General features: G+C 36.1%; 2 protein-coding genes across 3 annotated transcripts; both read right to left on the bottom strand.

Moving 5' to 3' along the window:
- Positions 1-1,563: 1,563 nt before the first annotated feature.
- On the bottom strand, positions 1,564-11,622 carry LOC130555094 (E3 ubiquitin/ISG15 ligase TRIM25-like). 2 transcript variants are annotated; one of them, XM_057335150.1, is made up of 6 exons: positions 10,932-11,618; positions 8,791-8,886; positions 8,435-8,668; positions 7,759-7,912; positions 7,606-7,665; positions 1,564-3,049 (listed from the first exon to the last, which is right to left on the bottom strand). In XM_057335150.1, exons 1-6 carry the CDS (start codon positions 11,520-11,522, stop codon positions 2,520-2,522), a joined length of 1,665 nt encoding a protein of 554 aa, XP_057191133.1. In that variant the 5' UTR covers positions 11,523-11,618; the 3' UTR covers positions 1,564-2,519. The 2 variants fall into 2 exon arrangements, with proteins under 2 accessions (XP_057191133.1, XP_057191134.1); XM_057335151.1 differs by lacking the exon at positions 1,564-3,049 and adding an exon at positions 4,227-4,578 and having other exon boundaries at positions 10,932-11,622.
- Positions 11,623-11,641: 19 nt separating this feature from the next.
- LOC130555095 (tripartite motif-containing protein 16-like protein) lies at positions 11,642-18,653 on the bottom strand. Its single transcript, XM_057335152.1, has 6 exons — positions 18,010-18,653; positions 17,790-17,885; positions 17,442-17,675; positions 13,583-13,736; positions 13,397-13,459; positions 11,642-13,201 (listed from the first exon to the last, which is right to left on the bottom strand). Exons 1-6 carry the CDS (start codon positions 18,595-18,597, stop codon positions 12,672-12,674), a joined length of 1,665 nt encoding a protein of 554 aa, XP_057191135.1. The 5' UTR covers positions 18,598-18,653; the 3' UTR covers positions 11,642-12,671.
- Between the last annotated feature and the right edge of the window lie 1,957 nt (positions 18,654-20,610).

Raw genomic sequence — 20,610 nt, forward strand, 5'->3', positions numbered from 1 at the left:
TAAACTAATACAGTAACGTTACAGTAACTGTTACTTGGTTATGTTGCACCAAGTACATTGACATGTCAGTGACACGCCTATGGTGGGTGCATAAGCACATACACACATGTGCATATTGCATAAACGTACAGACTTACAGTAAGTACACTAAAGTAGTGTACTTAGGACTGTAGGGTTTAGAAAATATGTTTAAGCTTTGGTAGTCAATTTTGTTCATATCTTTGCTGATAATTGTGCCAATACTGTTTGTGTCCCACAGTTACTCCATGAAAAGGTTGAAACAAGTCCAGAAATTCTCAAAAAATAGAAATGGAGACTGAACCTGCAGATTGTGAATGACAGTGATGTGAATGATGGTGCATCTATACCCAGAAAAGGTAACATATAGCATCTGCAATATACATGTGAACAAATCAACTTCCTTTTTTAATAGTTTTCTCCAGGCCGAAACAGTAACATCATTAGTTATGAATGTCAACCATTTACTTAATTGATGCTAAATAGCAAATTAAATTAACCTCAGTTGTGAACTCTGTCACTCAGCACTTGGATCACTAAAGTATAATTCTTTGTGTCTGTAGAAGCATATTATTTGCATGGTCATGTAGGTTAGCTTGTTGTTCTGCCTTGTCCTTAGGAAGGTGAAGCTCAGATAGTGGTACGTGGGAACATTTTACGACATAATTAATATTCCACTTTTAAAAAATAATCTTTATCTTTACTAACTCAATATATTTACCTCATAAAGGTAGTTACATCTTAAATGTAGTTTTAAGCTTTAGGCACATGTCCAACTTAAAAGCAAAATTAAAATTTGGTACAGTGTTGGATTGCAAGACTTAAGCAGATTAAATTTATTTTAACACCAGATCAAGTTTAGTTTGCTGTCCCACCCAACACTATCAAAGTTAAAAAGTTTCTTTAAAATGTTAGACACTTTCTGAAATATAGGTTTTCAGACAATTTGATTTGATTTAAACATAACTCTAGACCAGTAAATCAATATATTTTAATTATGTTATAATAACCTAACTTTTACTGATTTCTTACAGATGCAGTGATCCAGAAGTTTCTTCACCAGGGGCCTATTGGGGATGGCAATAAACCAAAAACTTACCAAGATGTGGGAATACAAAACTGCTAACCCACTAAAATTGGTTAATGTTCTTTTTCCTATGTCTGTTTAGTGTTTTGATTGATTGTGCTGCTTAATAAGATTTTTTTCTATTTAAATAAAGACTTTTTGTACAGTTTATTGTACAGTTAATGTTTAAGGTATGGAATGTGCATTACACTGCAACTTTGTAGAAACTTGTCTACATCCTGTATTAAAAGATATTTTTGAAGTTAATAGATCCCGTATTAATAGATCAAATATATGAAACCATACATTTCATAATTCAAGGATTGCATATACAGTAGAAGTGAGCATGTCACATATGTCTAATTTATAAATAACACTTAATTAACAATACATATATCTCATATATTAATAATTATATACATTCCATATATGACAATACATGTATTATACATACATAAACATATATTTTTGTATGGGGTGGACATATATATCAATATATGAAATTGTTCCATTTTCTAATAGGTTTTATATATGGATTGGGCATAAAGCGTATTTCATATATGGATATTCAATATGTGCACATATATTACATTTCCGTATGGGTACGCAACGGCAAGTTTATTATGTATCTGCTCTCTTTTGGCTTTTTGTAATGAAACTGCACATGGGTTCAACCTTAAACTTTCCTACAGTGGACTTTGTTACACATGCATCCCATTTTATAACACACTTTACTTGTTAAAAGACCTACGCTACTCCAAGAAGAAAATATTTGTATTTGTAAGAGTTATCTTCTCTCAGAGAAGCTTGTCATAAGAAAAAATGTTTATTTAGAATACACAGAATTTCTGAATGTTAAAATGGCATGTGAGCACACTGGGTATATCACTCATCACAGAGCGACCCCTGTCATCCACTCATCAGGGGTCTCGCATCAGGCTTTTTTGCAAGTCAATACACTATAAAGGACATTTTCTACCTCTACCCCGAGACTACCTCATTATACTACATCTGATTTGAAAAAGAAAAGGGTTTATTAACATTACTGCTTTATAATGTTACAGAAGATTAGATATAACTAAATGGTGTAATTGAAATAGAAAAATGAAAGAAAACGTTGCTTTGGAAAAGTACTTGGAATAAGACAGTGAAGTCACTGAGATCTTAAATCCCAGCATGATGGCCTGAACCTCAGCTGCCCGTAAATGTGACTGATATGAATATTCCCCAAATGCATTTACTTCAATACAAAACAGACAGAAATCCAAAGACACGTTTGGCAAAATGATAAAAGAATCACTAACTTAAGATCTAGTCAAAGGATGTGTGTAAAGAATAGAATAACATATGGATTTTAATTGATTTATTTACTTACTTTCTGAATTTGTCAAGCTATAATGATACTTGTATATCTAAACCAATTTATGTGTACCTTTTATATTGTTGGATGGCACAGTTTTACTGTAGAGCTTGTACCTAACCCAAACCCAGGATAGAGAGGTTGAGTGAATGTGGTGTGGACTCTGTGGATGAGGGTCATTGTGTCAGAGACGCTGTAGAAGGACAGAATTCCTGCACTGTGATCCACATACACTCCTATTCTACAAGAACTGGACACTACTGGGAGTTCAGTCTCTGTGTTATTGTGCCAGAATGAACATTTGGTGGGAGAACACTCCAAACACCAGGACTGATCATTATATCCAAATGCAGACTTCACTGTATTTCCATTCCTGCTGATGCTCTTATATGACACTGATATATACACCCAACCACTCCACTCGACCTCCCAGTAACAGCGTCCACACACACTCTCTCTACACAACACTTGAGGTCTATCATCAAATCTGTCTGGATGATCAGGATACGGCTGCACTGTGTCAGTGTAAGTAGCCACACTGTTCCCTTCAGACAGACAGATGTTTTCATTAACAGTGTTTGGATCCAGAGAGAACTGATGGGAATCTGAGGAAAGATAAAATGTATAATACAGTATTTTAATTTAAAGTAGCATATGATCATGTTACTATGAGGACTTTTTAGTTTGGGGGAAATTGCAGCCCACTAGTACAGTACTATAAATATTTATATCTATATCAAGGGTATATAGTATGTACAGTCATAGCCAACAGAGATGCCTAACTTTGGAAAATGAACATCTTCACTCATAGCCGCGGGAAGTGGGGGTGCTGCGGGGGCTGCAGCATCCCCTGGCGTCGAGCGAAAAGAAATACTGAAACAGTGTGAAAGATAAATAAATAAAGGCAGAGACTATTTGCACCGGGTCCGCCCACCAATATGTGATTGGAATAGAGAATATGTAAGAACGACTTCATTTGGAACAATGACTCCAGTTGGCGTGAGGTGTAAAGTCTGTGTAGTGTGACACAGGAGAGGAGGCCAGGGTTCCAATCAAACTCTCGCATTTGTTTTCAATAAAAATGTTATTCATAAAGTTTAGGGTAAAGTAACGTTATCTGCCACTATTTATAAGTATCAATAGCATCTATTCTACTTAATCCAAAGAAAATAGCTATTTTCGGTTAGAGTAAAAAGCATTGCTACCTTAAGGGCTGTTTGTAACATTACTATGTGTAAATAGACACTCCGTAAATGAAATGTTTTATCAAAAATAAATATAATACATTTTATTAATATGTCTATTCACTAATATCAATTGAAAACATTAATAACGTCACTGTTTTTGCTTTAATAACGTTACTGTTACAATGACAACGCAAGTGTCTTATGACGTCACGGCGTTAGTGTATGGAGGACTAAACCTGCAAAAATGATAAATAAATGAATGTATAAATAAATAAATATATAAACGAATAAATGTAATAATATGAAAATAAATACAGGAATGAATGGTTTGATAAAACAAAATAATTCGTTTTAGCTATTATTGATCTTAGCTTTAACTTTTCTTTTCATTTTTTAAATTGATTTATTATTTTTTGTTTTTAGATTATTTTATTTATCATTTCCTTTTATTTTTACATTTATTTATTTATACGTTTATTTATTTTTATATTTATTTATTATCGCATGTATTTATTTCCACTTTTATTTATTTATTCTTGTATTTATTCTTACTTTTCTGTGTCTTGTATGATAATTAGATGGGTTGGTCTTGCCTACTATTGGTTCAGCGTAGATTGAAGCGTTTGATCGATTACTCTTGACTTGTTTTGGACTAACGTCACGTCACTCACTGATCGTTTGCTTCGTGTATAACGTTTATGGCGTGCGCACAATTAGCTAGAGAGTTACAGCATTTAGCCAATGAAGTCGATAACCATGCATCAAATGACTATGTGTCATTCAGATTAGATGCATTTATTGAGGATTTATTACAGATTGACGGAGAGATAAATGACAAAGTTCTTCAAAATCTGTGCGAGTCAGGGGGTGCTAAGGTGGTGACCAAGTTCCGGTTACAGGTCCTCTGCCAAAGAGGTGCATGAACGACCTCAGCAGATTCGTCGATTCTGAAAGCACAAGACGACTTGATATTAAGATGTCTAATAAACACAGACTTTCTTGTTACATGATTTTGACATTCTTGTTAAGATTGCAAATTATTGGTATGATCGCCCGTAACGGCTGAAGCGAGGTGAAAAAATAAATAAAGCGATTTGACACGGGATTCGTACCCATACAATAAAGCGAGGCAGCGTGTCACTACGGTAACAATCACACTAAGCTATTTCGCAATGCTAGCTGCTGCGGATCTTTGCAATAATATCAAGATGTCACACAACAATATGCAGCTGGATGAATCAAGGGAATATGCCCGTTTTAACTTGTGACCTCTGTGTTATTTATCTCTTATGGAATGTAGTTTACGAGTACCGTTTAGTAACCACGTCTTTTTAGAAGGAATGGTTTCCATTTGATGGCCCCTGTAGTGAAAGAACGATGCTCATTACTACCGTGTTAACTTGTGACTTAAGTTCACTATGTCTCAATTCATTTACATTATGTTACATCATGTTACATTAAATCTTTACGCTTTTTCTAACCGAAAGGCTGCTTATAACTATCACTTTGACAAAGCGTTAGCTTGCGACTTCGGTTTACAAGCTCATCTGTGTAGTTAAACCTTATTACATTTTGTGCTTTATGATTTTCACCAGTTGAACTGTAACACCACCATAGCACCCTCTGACTCGCACAGACTTTGAATGTGCTGCAAAGAGGCTAACAACCGAGGGAGAACTTTGTCATTTATCTCGCCGTCAATCTGTAATAAATCATCAATAAATGCATCTAATCTGAATGACACATAGTCATTTGATGCATGGTTATCGACTTCATTGGCTAAATGCTGTAACTCTCTAGCTAATTGTGCGCCCGCCATAGTTACTTAACGTTATACACGAAGCAAACGATCAGTGAGTGACGTGACGTTAGTCCAAAACAAGTCAAGAGTAATCGATCAAACGCTTCAATCTACGCTGAACCAATAGTAGGCAAGACCAACCCATCTAATTATCATACAAGACACAGAAAAGTAAGAATAAATACAAGAATAAATAAATAAAAGTGGAAATAAATACATGCGATAATAAATAAATATAAAAATAAATAAACGTATAAATAAATAAATGTAAAAATAAAAGGAAATGATAAATAAAATAATCTAAAAATAAAAAATAATAATAATTAAAAATAATTAAAAATGGACACAAAAAATAATAAATTAATTTAAAAAATGAAAAGAAAAGTTAAAGCTAAGATCAATAATAGCTAAAACGAATTATTTTGTTTTATCAAACCATTCATTCCTGTATTTATTTTCATATTATTACATTTATTCGTTTATATATTTATTTATTTATACATTTATTTATTTATAATTTTTGCAGGTTTAGTCCTCCATATTAGTGAAGGTCAAGTGTCATGAGCGGTCTTTTCCAAATGTCGCAAAAACGAATTTCAGACTTTTTTACCTTATGTAATGATAGTGGTTTTGTTTAGTAGTGGCAACCCTGTCGAGTATATATCTGCGCATGTGCAGAGGTACTGGGAAGTCTAATAGTGTGGCGTGGTGGCAGAACGCCACTGGGAACACTGTTAATAAACAAATCGACTTTAGGATTCAATTGATTTGCAGTGTTGTGTTTATTGGCACCTCGACTACAACACTCATGCAGGACTTCAGCAGCGTCAACCCAGAAAGAAATGCCACTGTCGGAGTTTTGCATGCAGGCCAGCAGAAATGTAAGACAGTTATTTCTTGATTTGAGATTGTGGCTAGGTCTACAGGCAGAATATGTAACGTTACGGGTTGATTTCTGTGCTGTTGCCGTGCAGCACTCAGTTGTGTTTAATCGCGTGACCGGTTTGCCCATGGTTTTTGTTTGGGTTGTTAAGCTGCCGCCACGCAGCTAGTTTTCGTGCAACAGATTTCGCTTTGGCTATAGGCATACATATAACATACATGCGTTTATATGTTTGTTTTTATGCTGCATCCTATAATCACACTGGGATCTTCTTTATTCTCGGCAGCAACTAATTTTTGCCTCCGTTATTTCTTAACATTAAACTTAAGCGGCTCGCCCATGGCACAGTCATAAAAAAAATCACAGCACCCCCTGCTCAAAATACGTTCCCGCGGCTATGTCTTCACTTCTAATTCAAATATCCTCCTGAGACCCCGAATACATGATTTGACATTTACATTTTTTACATCAATTAAGGATTGTAGAAACATGTTACAGTAAATAATAATGATGATTTCATATTTATTTTTTTCATTGTCATTTGTTCTGGACATCTGATCTTGATAATCACAAAATGTAATGATATCATATACAGGTATAAAAAGAAAGGAATTAGTAAGTCCCAATGTCCACTACAACGGACATCAAATACAAGTAATGTAGTTGCCATTTGGAAAACAAAATCTGTGTGCTCTGTCAGCCCAAACCCCAGAAATGTGTCATCACCAGAAACTCCAGGGCGTTCTACAGTATTACGCAAACAGATTGTGTAAATTGTGCTTGATGATGTAGAGGTCTCAGACTCATGTCCACTACAGGGGACAAAATGAATAGCTAGGTCTCAGGAGGATAGATGATTCAAGATTAAAAACTTTTTTAATGTTGCATGTTTTAATGTCACTGTTTCTTAGGTGTAAACTCAAATTCAGCTTTTGGAAAAATTGAAGGAAGTTACCCACAACACATATATAAAGCTCACGAGTCAATGCCCAGGAGAATGGCTAAAGAAATATTTAATAACAGATAGTGTGCCTTATTTCCTCTGAGCGTTTTGCCGTTCTTTTGTATGTTCTAACTAAATCTATATTTCCTGATGTCCTGTGAATTTTGTCCAATAAAGATTAAATGACAAACATGATATTTAAGACCAAACTTTCTTAAACCACTACTCACAGCCTGTTAAGGTTTTGATTTCTCTCAAACAATATACAGCGACTATTTCAAATACTAAAGATTTTGTGTTATAATCTATTGCATTATCAGATGATGTTTATAAATGATGTGTTTTACCTTGTTGGAACTCCACTCTTGTCTTGGGTTCATTGGTGGGAATAATTTCAATGTATGTAACTAAATAAATAAATGGACATAATTAGTATATTAGGCTATATGTTACTGTATAGCTCAGAATAAATCAAGGTTGAAGTCATAGATGTTCTTTACCTTTGCAATACATCTTTTCAATCTCTTCTTTACAGACATCCTCCACCTTTTCTTTCAGTTGAGTGACAGATTTCCCCACATCATCAAACAAGAGAAGAGAACTGACAGTGATGTTGTCTGTAGATCCAGGAGATGCAGAGAGAGACTGAAAACTCTACACGAACACAAAACAATAAAATAAAGAATCTATTATGTGCTTATTTTAGCAAGTCTGCATTTTAGTCCTGCGTATTAAATAACTTGACTGTGCTTTTTCAAAAATTAGATATCTTCCCCTTCACATCAGAACTGTTCGGAACTGACCGGCTATTGTGGTTTAAATAAAAGAACTCAAACCATACAGTGCATCTTATTTACTTAGATTTGTTAAAAATGCTCCAATATCAAAGGCTTTGGTTGATTTACAGCTCACAAGCTGAGGAGAACTGAGAAAACTTCAATCTGAGGATTGAGAAGCAGCTGATGTTCACTCGGGTTGTGAATTACTGGAGACCTATTTGACCATCTACATTTGTGAATCGTTTTTAAGAACATTATAAATGTTCAAAATTTTCCTACAAATTGATGTCACACCAGAATAATTTAGTAGAAACACAAAGTCAAATCAATATATTTTTTAAATCTTTGTGTGACTGGCTTTAAACACAAGGAAATGTACTGTGCTGTACAGTATTACCTGAAGGAAACTGATGTGATGTTCTGTGTGTGAGAGCTGCTCCATCTCATCATGTCTCCTCCTCAGATCATCAATCTCCTGCTCCAGTTCCTTCAAGAGTCCTTCAGCTCGACTCACTGCAGTCTTTTCCTGATCTCTGATCAGCTGTATCACCTCAGAGCGTCTTCTTTCAATGGAGCGGATCAGTTCAGTAAAGATCCTCTCAGTGTCCTCCACTGCTGTCTGTGCAGAGCACTGTTACACACACACACGCACACACACGCGCACACACACGCACGCGCACGCACACACACGCACAATCATAAACTGAGTGTGAAACAGCAGCAGTATTTGTTTCTCTATTACTCAAAACTCACCTTGTGTGTCTTCACAGCCTCTCTGAGATCCTGAAGCTTCTTCTCTTTCTCCTGGATTCTCTGCTGGTGTTTTCTCTGGTTGTCCTCCAATAGTTTCTGTTAAACAGAGAAATAACAGATAATTCTGCTGTTCGGGTTATCATATCAATACTCTACATGAGTACGATACAATTTTATTTTCTCAATAAAGTAGAGATGTAACGATACTTCGTATTACGATATTTCGCGATGCAAAAATGTTACGATGCGCATCGTAGAGAGATGGGGATATTTTATGATATATTTCATTCTATTCATTCAGAGGTCAAGACGCTACCTACTCTGCGCCAGTGCGTGACGTGTCCTTATCTCACGTATGCGGTAGAGAGAGAAGTCTCTGTGAGAAGGGGAAGCACAAGACACAATCTGTGTCTCTAAGTGGTTTACAAAGCGTCATATTTTCCTTCACAATCCCCGTTAAAACACAGCAAACTTGAAGCGTGACTGCAGGCGAGTCACCCCGAAACTCATTACAAAGGCAGCACAAACGTTTTTAATGCCAATGTTAATTTATCCGCTAACGTGAGCTGCTACACAACGTGATATGCAACAAAGTAAGCCAAAAGAAACATATGGAATGATTTTGCGGACTAAATTAAAAAGGTATTGCAAACTGCATTTTCAAATGCGTTTTCTATTTGTTCGTGTCAAAATTGTGACACAATGCCGATTGTGAGTGCAGTTGTTCACTCATGTGTTTAGCTGTATCACATGCATCTACTTAAGTTCCAGTCAACGGTGAATGACGTCACTTCCCGATACAAACACTTGAATCGGGAAGTTGAATAAGCCCACCCCCGCCATTGATTGACAGGTTTCTGTACAAGTCAGAGGAAACGCAAATGCAAAGGGTTTTGCGATTTCATTTGAGTTTTGGCAGGCTTAATACGCGACACCAGAGGAAGTGAAATGGCATATGGGGAATTGCTATTGCGATTTAAATATGGCAGGGTCGTAACTCGTATTACAGAGGTAATTCATTTGCAAATAGACTTTGCTTTTCCTTTTGAAATTTGGCAGACATTGTACGTTCGCGTAAATGCAAATGAAAACGGTTTGCATTTGCGTTTGAATTATGTCACAATTTTGACACGAACAAATAGAAAACGCATTTGCAAATGCAGTTTGCAATACCTTTTTAATTTAGTCTGCAGAATCACTCCATAGGAAACCAGCGCTGTTCCGATCAGAGAAGCGATGAAGTGAGGTGTACTGTATATTAAAAGATCGAATGACATGCTAAAAAACAAGTATGTGATTTGCACGATTGAAGAAATGTAATGCAGTTTACGTAATATGTCTTTTTGAAAGATTTTTCTCATTCATTACAGTCTCAAGCAAAGATTCAAAGTAGTGCAGATTCAAAGAGACACAAGCCAATAGCGCTTGAGTGTGAGCTCTGTCAGAGCATTTCATTGGTTTAATGTACTGAATGAACACGCCCTTCACTGAACGAACGAGTCAATTGAGTCAAAATGAGACTGAATGAACTGCTACATGTCGTTCATGGTCTAATATTCTCTGTGTTACAACAATGCATATCCAGTAGTTACTCAACTTTTCTGAAAAATAAAGGTAATGACCTGGTTTAATTTAATTCCAAGGTAAAGTCAATTACGTAGAAACAGTTAAATCTTTGTATGGAACATTTAATTACACCAATTAAATGAGTTAATCCAGATAGATTTTAGTAAGACTAATATAATGTAGATCTCGTCGACTACAAATAGACTAAAACTAGGATAAATTGGGATGACTAAAACTACATTGCATTTTAGTGAAAAGACTATGACTAAAACTAAATCAAATTTTGCTGTCAAAATTGACACTGATCTTAATTCTAATTTCAGTTAAGCCTTAAAATGTTAAAATTCTTTATTAAGTTGTGTGTGCAAAAAAATAAGTTACTGAAATTGTTAATATTTTGAAAATAAATGTTATTTGAATTTCAGTTTCATTTTTGAATTTTGTTCAAAATATCGAGATGTGTATGGTATTGTGAACCCAGCATCGAGATATGTACCGAATCGTGAGCTGAGTGTATCGTTACACCCCTACAATAAAGTCTTAAATTCTCTGTTTTTTATTTTATCTGTTCACACCTGTTTCTCTGTTCTCTCTGCTGCAGCTGATACTGTGTCGTGATTTTTATGCTCATCCATCGTACACAGATAACAAATACATTTCTGATCAGTACGACAGAAAACCTCCAGCAGTCTGTCATGTTGAGAGCAGATCATCTCCTGAAGTCTTCCAGTGGCTTCAGTTACTTTGTGTCTCTTTCCTGATTGAAGTTCCTCATGTCGTTCAAAGTGAGTTTGACAGTAAGAGTTCAGACACACCAGACATGACTTGACAGCTTTGTGTTTTCTCCCAGTACAGACGTCACACTCCACATCTTCAGGTCCAGCATAACTGGGAGCAGCTCGATCAGTCTGAAGTTTAGTTTTCTTCAGTTTCTCCACCATCTCAGCAAGAATCACATTCTTTGCTAAAGCAGGTCTTGGAGTGAAGGTCTGTCTGCACTGAGGGCAGCTATAAACTCTCTTCTGATCCTCCTGATTCCAGCAGGCTGTAATACAGCTCATACAAAAACTGTGTCCACAGTTAATAGTCACTGGATCCTTCAGTAGATCCAGACAGATTGAACAGCTGAACTGATCCTGAAACACTGAAATACTGGCTTCTGCCATTTCACCGACTGCACAACTGCAAAGAAAAACACTTTACTTTCTGTTTCCAATTTGAAACGTTTCCTGGTTTTGTGTTTGAGAAACGTCACGTGTGCAAAACACGTTTAGTGCCCGTTCACACACTGAATGTCCACTAGGTGTCAGTATTACAAAGAGAACTTTTATTTTTATACATAATTTTTTTGCTTTTAGAGTAAAAAAAACAAAATGAATGTAAGTGTCAAATCCTCCACTGAGGTCAGCGTTTTACTCATTCGAGGCTTCTGCACAAGAGCTATGAAACCAAAGCATCACTTTCCCTCACTAAACACAACGCCTGAAAACTGGTCATCACAGGTGATCCTACCTGCTGAAAGCACCTGCTTGCTTAACGCCCTCCATCAAATCTTACACCTTTCATTTTAACCTTACATTTTCCTTATTGTTACTGTTTTGTGTGTTTCAAAAGTAAAGATAATAAAAAACCAAAAGTCCCTGATTCATATTTGAGATCTTTTTAATTTTGTATGAACATCATGACCATTTCTAATTGACTGAATTTGTACGTTTCTCATTCTTTGCCTTAGCAATGCCAAAATCCCTTAAGAAATGTAGTTAAAGTACAAAAAACACTGTTAGAATGTGACCATCAGCATTTCACTGTTTGAAAATTAACATTGTTTTAAAGACAATGGGGTTTATTATCATCACTGATTTATTATATTTTTTTACACAGTGCTCTGGAATGGTTGATTCTGGTTGGCCAGTTAAAACATCCATGGTACATTATTCACAGATAACAACCACCTAAAATCAGGGTGAAAAGTCAAATGGAAAAAGTTATGTCACTGAGGACTGGAAGCTCTGGATAGCGTTATTGAGATACAAACTTGTACAGCAATTTTAAACAAATGAAGTGATTTATTTAAACAAAGAAATATAAAGAAACGTTTTACAAAACTTATCAAATATATGATGATAAGTTTGGTATGGTTATAAATGAATAACAGTAATAGCACTTCAAACATCAACTAACTCAAGAACTAAAGCATCACACATGAAAGAACATTGCAGTGTGTGACAAAAATCTCCTTCTCAAATTTGATAAGAATAATTTATTTATCAAACTAGATTGTTTTAGATAAGACTAAGCATCTAAGGATGTATCTTTTACATTCCTAAATCACAAAGTTTCACGGTTGAAGCCTCAGCTAACCAAAACCCAGGATAGAGAAGTTGAGTGAATGTGGTGTGGACTCTGTGGATGAGGGTCATTGTGTCAGAGACGCTGTAGAAGGACAGAATTCCTGCACTGTGATCCACATACACTCCTATTCTAGAAGAACTGGACACTACTGGGAGTTCAGTCTCTATGTTATTGTGCCAGAATGAGCATTCGGAGAGAGAGCAGTCCAAACTCCAGGACAGATCTTTATATCCAAATCCACACTCATCACCTCTTCCCTTCCTACTGACGCTCTGATACGACACTGATATATACACCCAACCACTCCACTCGACCTCCCAGTAACAGCGTCCACACACACTCTCTCTACACAACACCTGTTTCCAATATTCAAATCTGTCATGATGGTCAGGATACGGCTGGACTCTGTAAGTGTAAGTAGCCGCTCTGTTCCCTTCAGACAGACAGATATTTTTATGTACTGTATTTGGATCCAGAGAGAGCTGACGGAAATCTGAGGAAGATGAATGCATAATATTTTAAACTAGTTTGCTCCTTTATGTGGATAATCATGTTTCTGTGAATTGTGTGTTTATTTAGGGGAAAAGGCAAACAACTTTGTACAGAAATAGTATCTATAAAATATTAAAGTCAACATGATTTAATTAACTTTATATTATCCTCATATGTGTTTGAGATAATGTCTTACATTGTATGAACTGCATCTTGGTTTTGGGTTCAGTGGTGGACATTTCAATGTAACTGTCTGAAACTAAAGAAATAAAGTGACATAATTAGTTTGAATCTCATATGCTCATTTTAAAATACTGTGTATTTATTATTTTATATTCTATTCTATTTCTGGGAGTAAATCTAAGTTGTTGACGTTCTTTACCTCTGTCAGAAATATGTTCCATCTCTTTTTTAAAGACATCCTCCACCTCTTCTTTTAGTTGGGAGACAGATTTCCCCACATCATCAAAAGAGAGGAGAGAACAAAAGACGATGTTGTCCGTAGGTCCATGTGATGCTGAGAGAGACTGAAAACTCTACACACACATAGAACAGAATAGTATAGATTTCATGGATTTTAATTGTTTTTTCAGTGCCATATTTTGACTCCCTATCAGATTATGACTCCTCTATTGAGACTGATATTTCATTATCTAATCCTGTAACATACTGGGGAATGTGGGGTATAATAATAATAATAATATGCAGTTATTTTTTAGCACAAAACCCTGGGAGGAAAGATGTTTTCCCTCATCACACATTATGAACTTTGGTTGGTCTTAAGAGTCACAGTGTTACGATCACCAGATGGAGTGCCCTGCAGATCCACAAGAGGAAACTCTAACCATCACCGGGCTGCCATTACACCATACATACTACACTTCCCATAATCCATTGCTGGACTCATTGGGCCTCATTTATCAATCTAAGGAAGAAATGAGCACAGATCCGTAGCGTGTGCAGAAATCATCTTACGACAGGGTTGAAGTGCGATTCAGCAAACATTCATATGCCGCCAATCTAATCGTACGAATGATCATATCTTGATAAATGCGGCAGCTGAAATCAATCGTAATTTACATATACCGCCCATATAAATTCAGGGTGCAGACGCGTCGGCCCTAGATTTTGCGACATCGAGAAACGTAATCCAACCAAAAAGAGGACGATAAGATACTGTAGAGATGATAAAATGAAGATAAGATGATAAGATTAGATAAAATAAGATTTATTGCCTGTCTTGACCTTTGCCTGTGACCTCGTCTGTGATTGTTTGCTCCCTGCTCTGGATTTGTTACATTTTTTGTATCAGTCAAGATGCCTTTAGATCCTCAACCCTTCAAGTTTCTGAGTATTTTCGCAACACAAACAAATGCGTGCAAACGTATGGGATTCCTTTTGTGCCAATAAGAATGAACTCAAACTTTTAAAAAACGAACAAAAATATACAATGAGAAAGAAAATAAACACTTTGATAATGAAAACAATAAACTCAATTGCAAGAAAGTGACATGATTTTCAAATAAACTGCTATTTTTCTTAACAATTTTCTAAGTTTCGTTTTTGCAAATAATAGTTTTGAATTCGCTGCTAGATTTTTCATTTGCGCTTTCCGAGTTTTCGTTTACGCTTCTCAATTTTTCGTTCGCCTTTCTGGCACAAATGTCACGTGTAGGCAGACTTATGGCCGCTTTACACTGATTGGCTAGTGAGTTTTTGATTGACAGCTCCCTATCGATACTGAAGACAGTACAGTGCAACGAATCTTAGAGAACGATCTGCATGCTGTTATTATTATTGTTTGTACTTAAAACTACTTTCTTATTTAGTTAGTATATTAGTAATTGGTATTTGAAGTTGGTAAATCGGTGTGGATCCAAGCGTCCTCCTCCTCATCATCATCATCCTCCTCACCCTCAGGTAAATGAATGTAATTCAGATAATAAAGAAAATCGCTAAAAGTTGTATTCCTGCACAGTAGCAATTCTGTCTTTACTTAGCTCGTTCATTGTGTGCTTTATACTTTCTGTCACGTATTATTTTATGGACTGTAAGATTATTTTCTTAAAAAGGAACAAACAACTTACATTATAACATCCAATAAAGACATGTTACAGATTATTGGGTTGTGAGAAATTAACGTGCTAAATGAAAACATTGCTGCATAGTTCCTGTACAGAGATTAAAACTTTTAGCAATTTTATTATCTCGGTTACATAAATGTACCTGAGGGTGACTTGTGTCCAGCTGAGGAGGAGGATGACGATGTCGCTCTTGCATACAGTTTCCTTTTAAAGAATTAAGTCCACTTACAAGTCAAGTACTGTATCTTTCTTTTTAAACTCATGGTGAATGTACAGTATTATACCCCTTTCTTTACATTCACAGAAAGTACACGTCATAAAACACTACCAATACATTCAAATGACATTTATGTTTTTTAAACGCTACAACAAAACACATTCATAAGGTGACACAATTGGAGGCCTTTAGAATGTTTTATTAATTTAGTCTGCCTCTTGCAAACAACAATTTCATTATGTATTTACACACCTACATAAAACAGGTTAAGGAAAAGCAGAAGAGAGACTTCTTTAACTATAAACAAACATTTAAAGATAGAAACAATGCATAAAATGCCACCACATTATAATGTATAAATTAGAAATATGAACTGGAAGCATAACATTTTATTGTATATCTCCTCAAAACTCACTAGGCATCTCGTTTTCCTGATATCATTGTAATTATAAATTATAGACTGCTGTCTTGACGGCCTCTAAATCCACGTAAAGTTGCATGTGAATATGGCAGTCTATCTATCCTGTCTTTACTCGACGTTGGCTTGTTGTTACGGCGTGATAGAGCCTGGAAGCGTGTCCTACTTTTAAGTGCGTGAAAGTTGGCAACCCTGCTAATATACTAACAAAATAAGAAAGTAATTCAAGTACAAACACTAAAACAATGCTATACAGAAAACCGCAAGCAGATTGCTCTCTAATCCGCTGCACTGTCTTCAGTTTCGACTTCCTGGTCAGGGAGCTGTCAATCCAAATCTCACTAACCAATGAGAGTAAAGTGGCCATAAATCCCCCCACACGTGAGATTTGTGCCAGAAAGGCGAACGAAAAATTGAGAAGCGTAAACGAAAACTCGGAAAGTGCAAATGAAAAATCTAGCAGCGAATTCAAAACTATTATTTGCAAAAACGAAACTTAGAAAATTGTTAAGAAACATAGCAGTTTATTTGAAAATCATGTCACATTCTTGCAATTGAGTTCATTGTTTTCATTATCAAAGTGTTTATTTTCTTTCTCATTGTATATTTTTGTTCGTTTTTTAAAAGTTTGCGTTCATTTTTATTGGCACAAAAGGAATCCCATACAAACGAACGTCACCTTGTGGTGCCATCCCAAAAAGGTAAAAAAAAATCGCTCTCATGAACATTCTCTAGATCGCTTCCACATTTGTGGAATGATCTGCCTGCTGCTACAAGATCAGCAGATTCTGTGGCCATCTTTAAGAATCGCCTGAAAGCACATCTCTTCCGTCAGCACCTGACCGATCATTTTTGACTTCTATCTCTTCTAAGTTACTCCATCTATAAAAAAAACTTAGCTCTGTATACTGTGGTAGGCTTTGTGAGACCAGTTTTATTGCACTTACGCTTTTTGTTGTCCTGATGTTGACCCAATTGCTTACATTGTTTACCCAACTTGTAAGTTGCTTTGGATAAAAGCGTCTGCTGAATGACTAAATGTAAATGTGAATGTAAATACAGAAAAAAAAACAAAATAAAACTTCTCTGTTTTTTATTACAAATTTACAGCAGTCCAAAGTAAACTACATAGAATATGCTTTTGAACAAGCAAGCAAAGAATATAATTTTCTTCTCTATAGTTTGTCATAATAATAAAAAAAATGTATCTTCCAAAATAATGTCATGAGTGCTCCTCATAAAGAACAACCAGTACAATTACAATCAAAGTCAAATCAAAATCGTTCTTAAATCTCTTGTGACCTGATTTATTGAATAAATACAAAGTATATTTTTAAAGAAACCTCTCAAAACATTTAGTTTAAGTATCCTAAATGACTGTGACAAAAATGAAAATGTCCTTCTAAACGTATTGTTGCACTTTTCATTAATAAAATACTTCTTCCTATCTAATTTTTAACTGAATTCAAGATATTTATTGTAATGCATGCTGTATGTACTGTACTGTACAGTGTTGTGTTACCTGTAGGAAACTGATGTGATGTTCTGTGTGTGAGAGCTGCTCCATCTCATCATGTCTCCTCCTCAGATCATCAATGTCCTGCTCCAGTTCCTTCAAGAGTCCTTCAGCTCGACTCACTGCAGTCTTTTCCTGATCTCTGATCAGCTGTATCACCTCAGAGCGTCTTCTCTTAATGGAGCGTATCAGTTCAGTAAAGATCCTCTCAGTGTCCTCCACTGCTGTGTGTGCAGAGCGCTGTTACCACGCGCACGCGCACGCGCACGCGCACACACAGAATCATTAGAATCAAACTGAAACTGAGTGTGAAACAGCAGCAGTATTTATGTTTCTCTATTACTCAAAACTCACCTTGTGTGTCTTCACAGCCTCTCTGAGATCCTGAAGCTTCTTCTCTTTCTTCTGGATTCTCTGCTGGTGTTTTCTCTGGTTGTCCTCCAATAGTTTCTGTTCAACAGATAAATAACAGATTAACTCGCTGTTCTAATATAGTTAACATAACAATTGTGTAAAATTAAGGAATATTGTTCCTTATACATTCTCATAATCTCTTTATTTTATTTGTTCACACCTGTTTCTCTGCTGCAGCTGATACAGTGTCGTGATTTTTATGCTCATCAATCGTACACAGATAACAAACACATCTCTGGTCAGTACGACAGAAAACCTCCAGCAGTCTGTCATGTTGAGAGCAGATCATCTCCTGAAGTCTTCCAGTGGCTTCAGTGACTTTGTGTCTCTTTCCAGTGTGAAAGCCTTCATGTCGCTCAAAGTGAGTTTGACAGTAAGATTCAAGACACATTAGACATGACATGCTAGCTTTGCGTTTTCTCCCAGTACAGACGTCACACTCCACATCTTCAGGTCCAGCATAACTGGGAGCAGCTCGATCAGTCTGAAGTTTAGTTTTCTTCAGTTTCTCCACCATCTCAGCAAGAATCACATTCTTTCCTAAAGCAGGTCTTGGAGTGAAGGTCTGTCTGCACTGAGGGCAGCTATAAACTCTCTTCTGATCCTCCTGATTCCAGCAGGCTGTAATACAGCTCATACAAAAACTGTGTCCACAGTTAATAGTCACTGGATCCTTCAGTAGATCCAGACAGATTGAACAGCTGAACTGATCCTGAACCCATGAAATGCTGGCTTCTGCCATGTCCATGTCAATGTCCAAAATGCAGAGACGCCTCAAACACGCATACGTTTCGGTTTGCAACTTCAAATGTTTCCGGATTCTGTGTTTGAAAAAAAGGCGTTAGTGCTCGTTGACACACTGAATGTCCACTAGGTGTCAGTATGACAAAACAAAAGAGGTTGGCAATTTCCCTCACTAAACACAGTTATACTACCTGCTTGGATCTTTGCTTACATATATTTGCTGCAAGTTATTGTGATCAGAGGCGTATTAAGACCTCATGGTGCCCCTGGGCAACAGCCCCAGAGGTGCCCCCCCCATCACCCATCAACCCACACGCAAGAATCCACTCATTAAAATATTTATTAAAAGATTTTATAAGAATGAAACTCAGCAATTTACAATATACTATTTTACAAGAATTATACATTAACATGACACTTTTGTAGAATAGAACACAAAAACAACTCTTTTTCATTAAGTATTTTTAACAATTAGGCCTACTGTAGTTAAGGGGCACCTGCTTTCTGTTGTAATGTTACATTTCAGGTTTTGATGTAGTTTAAAAAAATCACTAACATTTTTTTAACAAGTGTAAATGTTGTGCGTGCCACAAAATGGGGGTACAGGGACACACACACACTATAGTTTGCATGTATGTATTCACATTAGGGGGACAATGGAACAATGTACAGATTTTCAGGACATTGGGACTTTAATTCACCAAAGTGGCATTCACCAGATTACAATGTATAGCAAGGTTATTCATACAAATAACATGAAACGTTATTGTTACTATTTTAACTGCTATACAGCTATTCAAACGCTCTATTTAAGCACAGTATGTGTATATTCTTCTTACTAAAAGATCACATAAGTACTAAGATAAAAGTGTACTCCACTAAACAGGACACATATGAATTGATTGCTATAGTGATGACACCGACCGTTCTTCACTTTCACTTTAAAACCCAGGTTTGGATCTTCAATAGTGGCCTTTACCTCCACGTACTATTATTAGCATACATTATCGGCACTATAACATCTTATTTCTGACGCATGCCATGTATATATACCTTTATTAATCAGTGCTAATCCCCGCATTTTTAGTCTCCGCTACAACAATGCGCTCTGCATCGTTCCCGCTTCCATCTGTTTGAAGATTAAAGTGTAGGCTACACGAAAGACGACTCGCCTCATAGCAGTCGCTTGTGATTGGCTGAATGTTAATTCACTCAAATCTATGTAACCAGATAACATGGGCGGGAATATTGGCGGAGGTGTGTCGAAAAAGTGCGGAGGACAGAACCATTTTTATCTGAAAGTGGGGGTATTCCCGCACATGGTGCCACCCCTATTTAGCGCAGATACGTGACTTAAGTCTTAAAAAACAAGTGCTTATGTACATTTATAAAAAATATATATTTTGTATTGCGGGTTTATTTGGTGCCCCTAAAGTCTTGGTGCCCCTGGGCACTTGCCCAATTGCCCATATGGTTAATCCGCCTCTGCATCTAGCTGTCAAAAAAAAAAACTTTAACTTTAACACGCAAATGTGGTATGTTTTTACTAACCAAATGAGTGATTAACAAAAACAAAACATGATAATATAGTTTACTCAAGAAAGCTAAGCATGGGAAAACACATCAATAATTCTCTAAATGTGATGACACTAAAATTACATATTATCATGGGCAAACGAAATACAGTGGATTGCAGTGATGTGCATTATAACTGAGACTCAAATGAACACTGTACAGTTGGTTTTGTAAGTTATTCCCTGTAAATGCCATGTAGCTTTAAATAATGGTATATTTTGTGTATGAACCCATACAGTAGTGAAATACATGACAATATTTACATATATTTGACAGTTTATTGTAATAAATATCTAATAAATATCTTAAAGGTGTGCATTATAGCCGACACCCACATGAACACTGTACAGTTGTACAACAGTCAAGTCATCCCGTTTAAATGCTATTGAAGTCAGAAACGTGTATATTAATGTGTAGCTATGTAACTTTGGAGACGGTCCCT

This window comes from Triplophysa rosa, linkage group LG5, assembly GCF_024868665.1.
Source record: "Triplophysa rosa linkage group LG5, Trosa_1v2, whole genome shotgun sequence".
Lineage (NCBI taxonomy): Eukaryota > Metazoa > Chordata > Actinopteri > Cypriniformes > Nemacheilidae > Triplophysa > Triplophysa rosa.

Coding starts and splice junctions, on each gene's coding strand:
- LOC130555094 (XM_057335150.1), bottom strand. CDS start 11,522: ATGGCAGAAGCCAGTATTTCAGTGTTTCAGGATCAGTTCAGCTGTTCA. Junction 8,669..8,790: donor AGGCTGTGAAGACACACAAG/GTGAGTTTTGAG, acceptor TGTGTGTAACAG/TGCTCTGCACAGACAGCAGT. Junction 3,050..7,605: donor AAGAGTGGAGTTCCAACAAG/GTAAAACACATC, acceptor ATCTTTCCTCAG/ATTCCCATCAGTTCTCTCTG.
- LOC130555095 (XM_057335152.1), bottom strand. CDS start 18,597: ATGGACATGGCAGAAGCCAGCATTTCATGGGTTCAGGATCAGTTCAGC. Junction 17,886..18,009: donor CAGCTGCAGCAGAGAAACAG/GTGTGAACAAAT, acceptor TCTGTTGAACAG/AAACTATTGGAGGACAACCA. Junction 13,460..13,582: donor GGAACATATTTCTGACAGAG/GTAAAGAACGTC, acceptor TTATTTCTTTAG/TTTCAGACAGTTACATTGAA.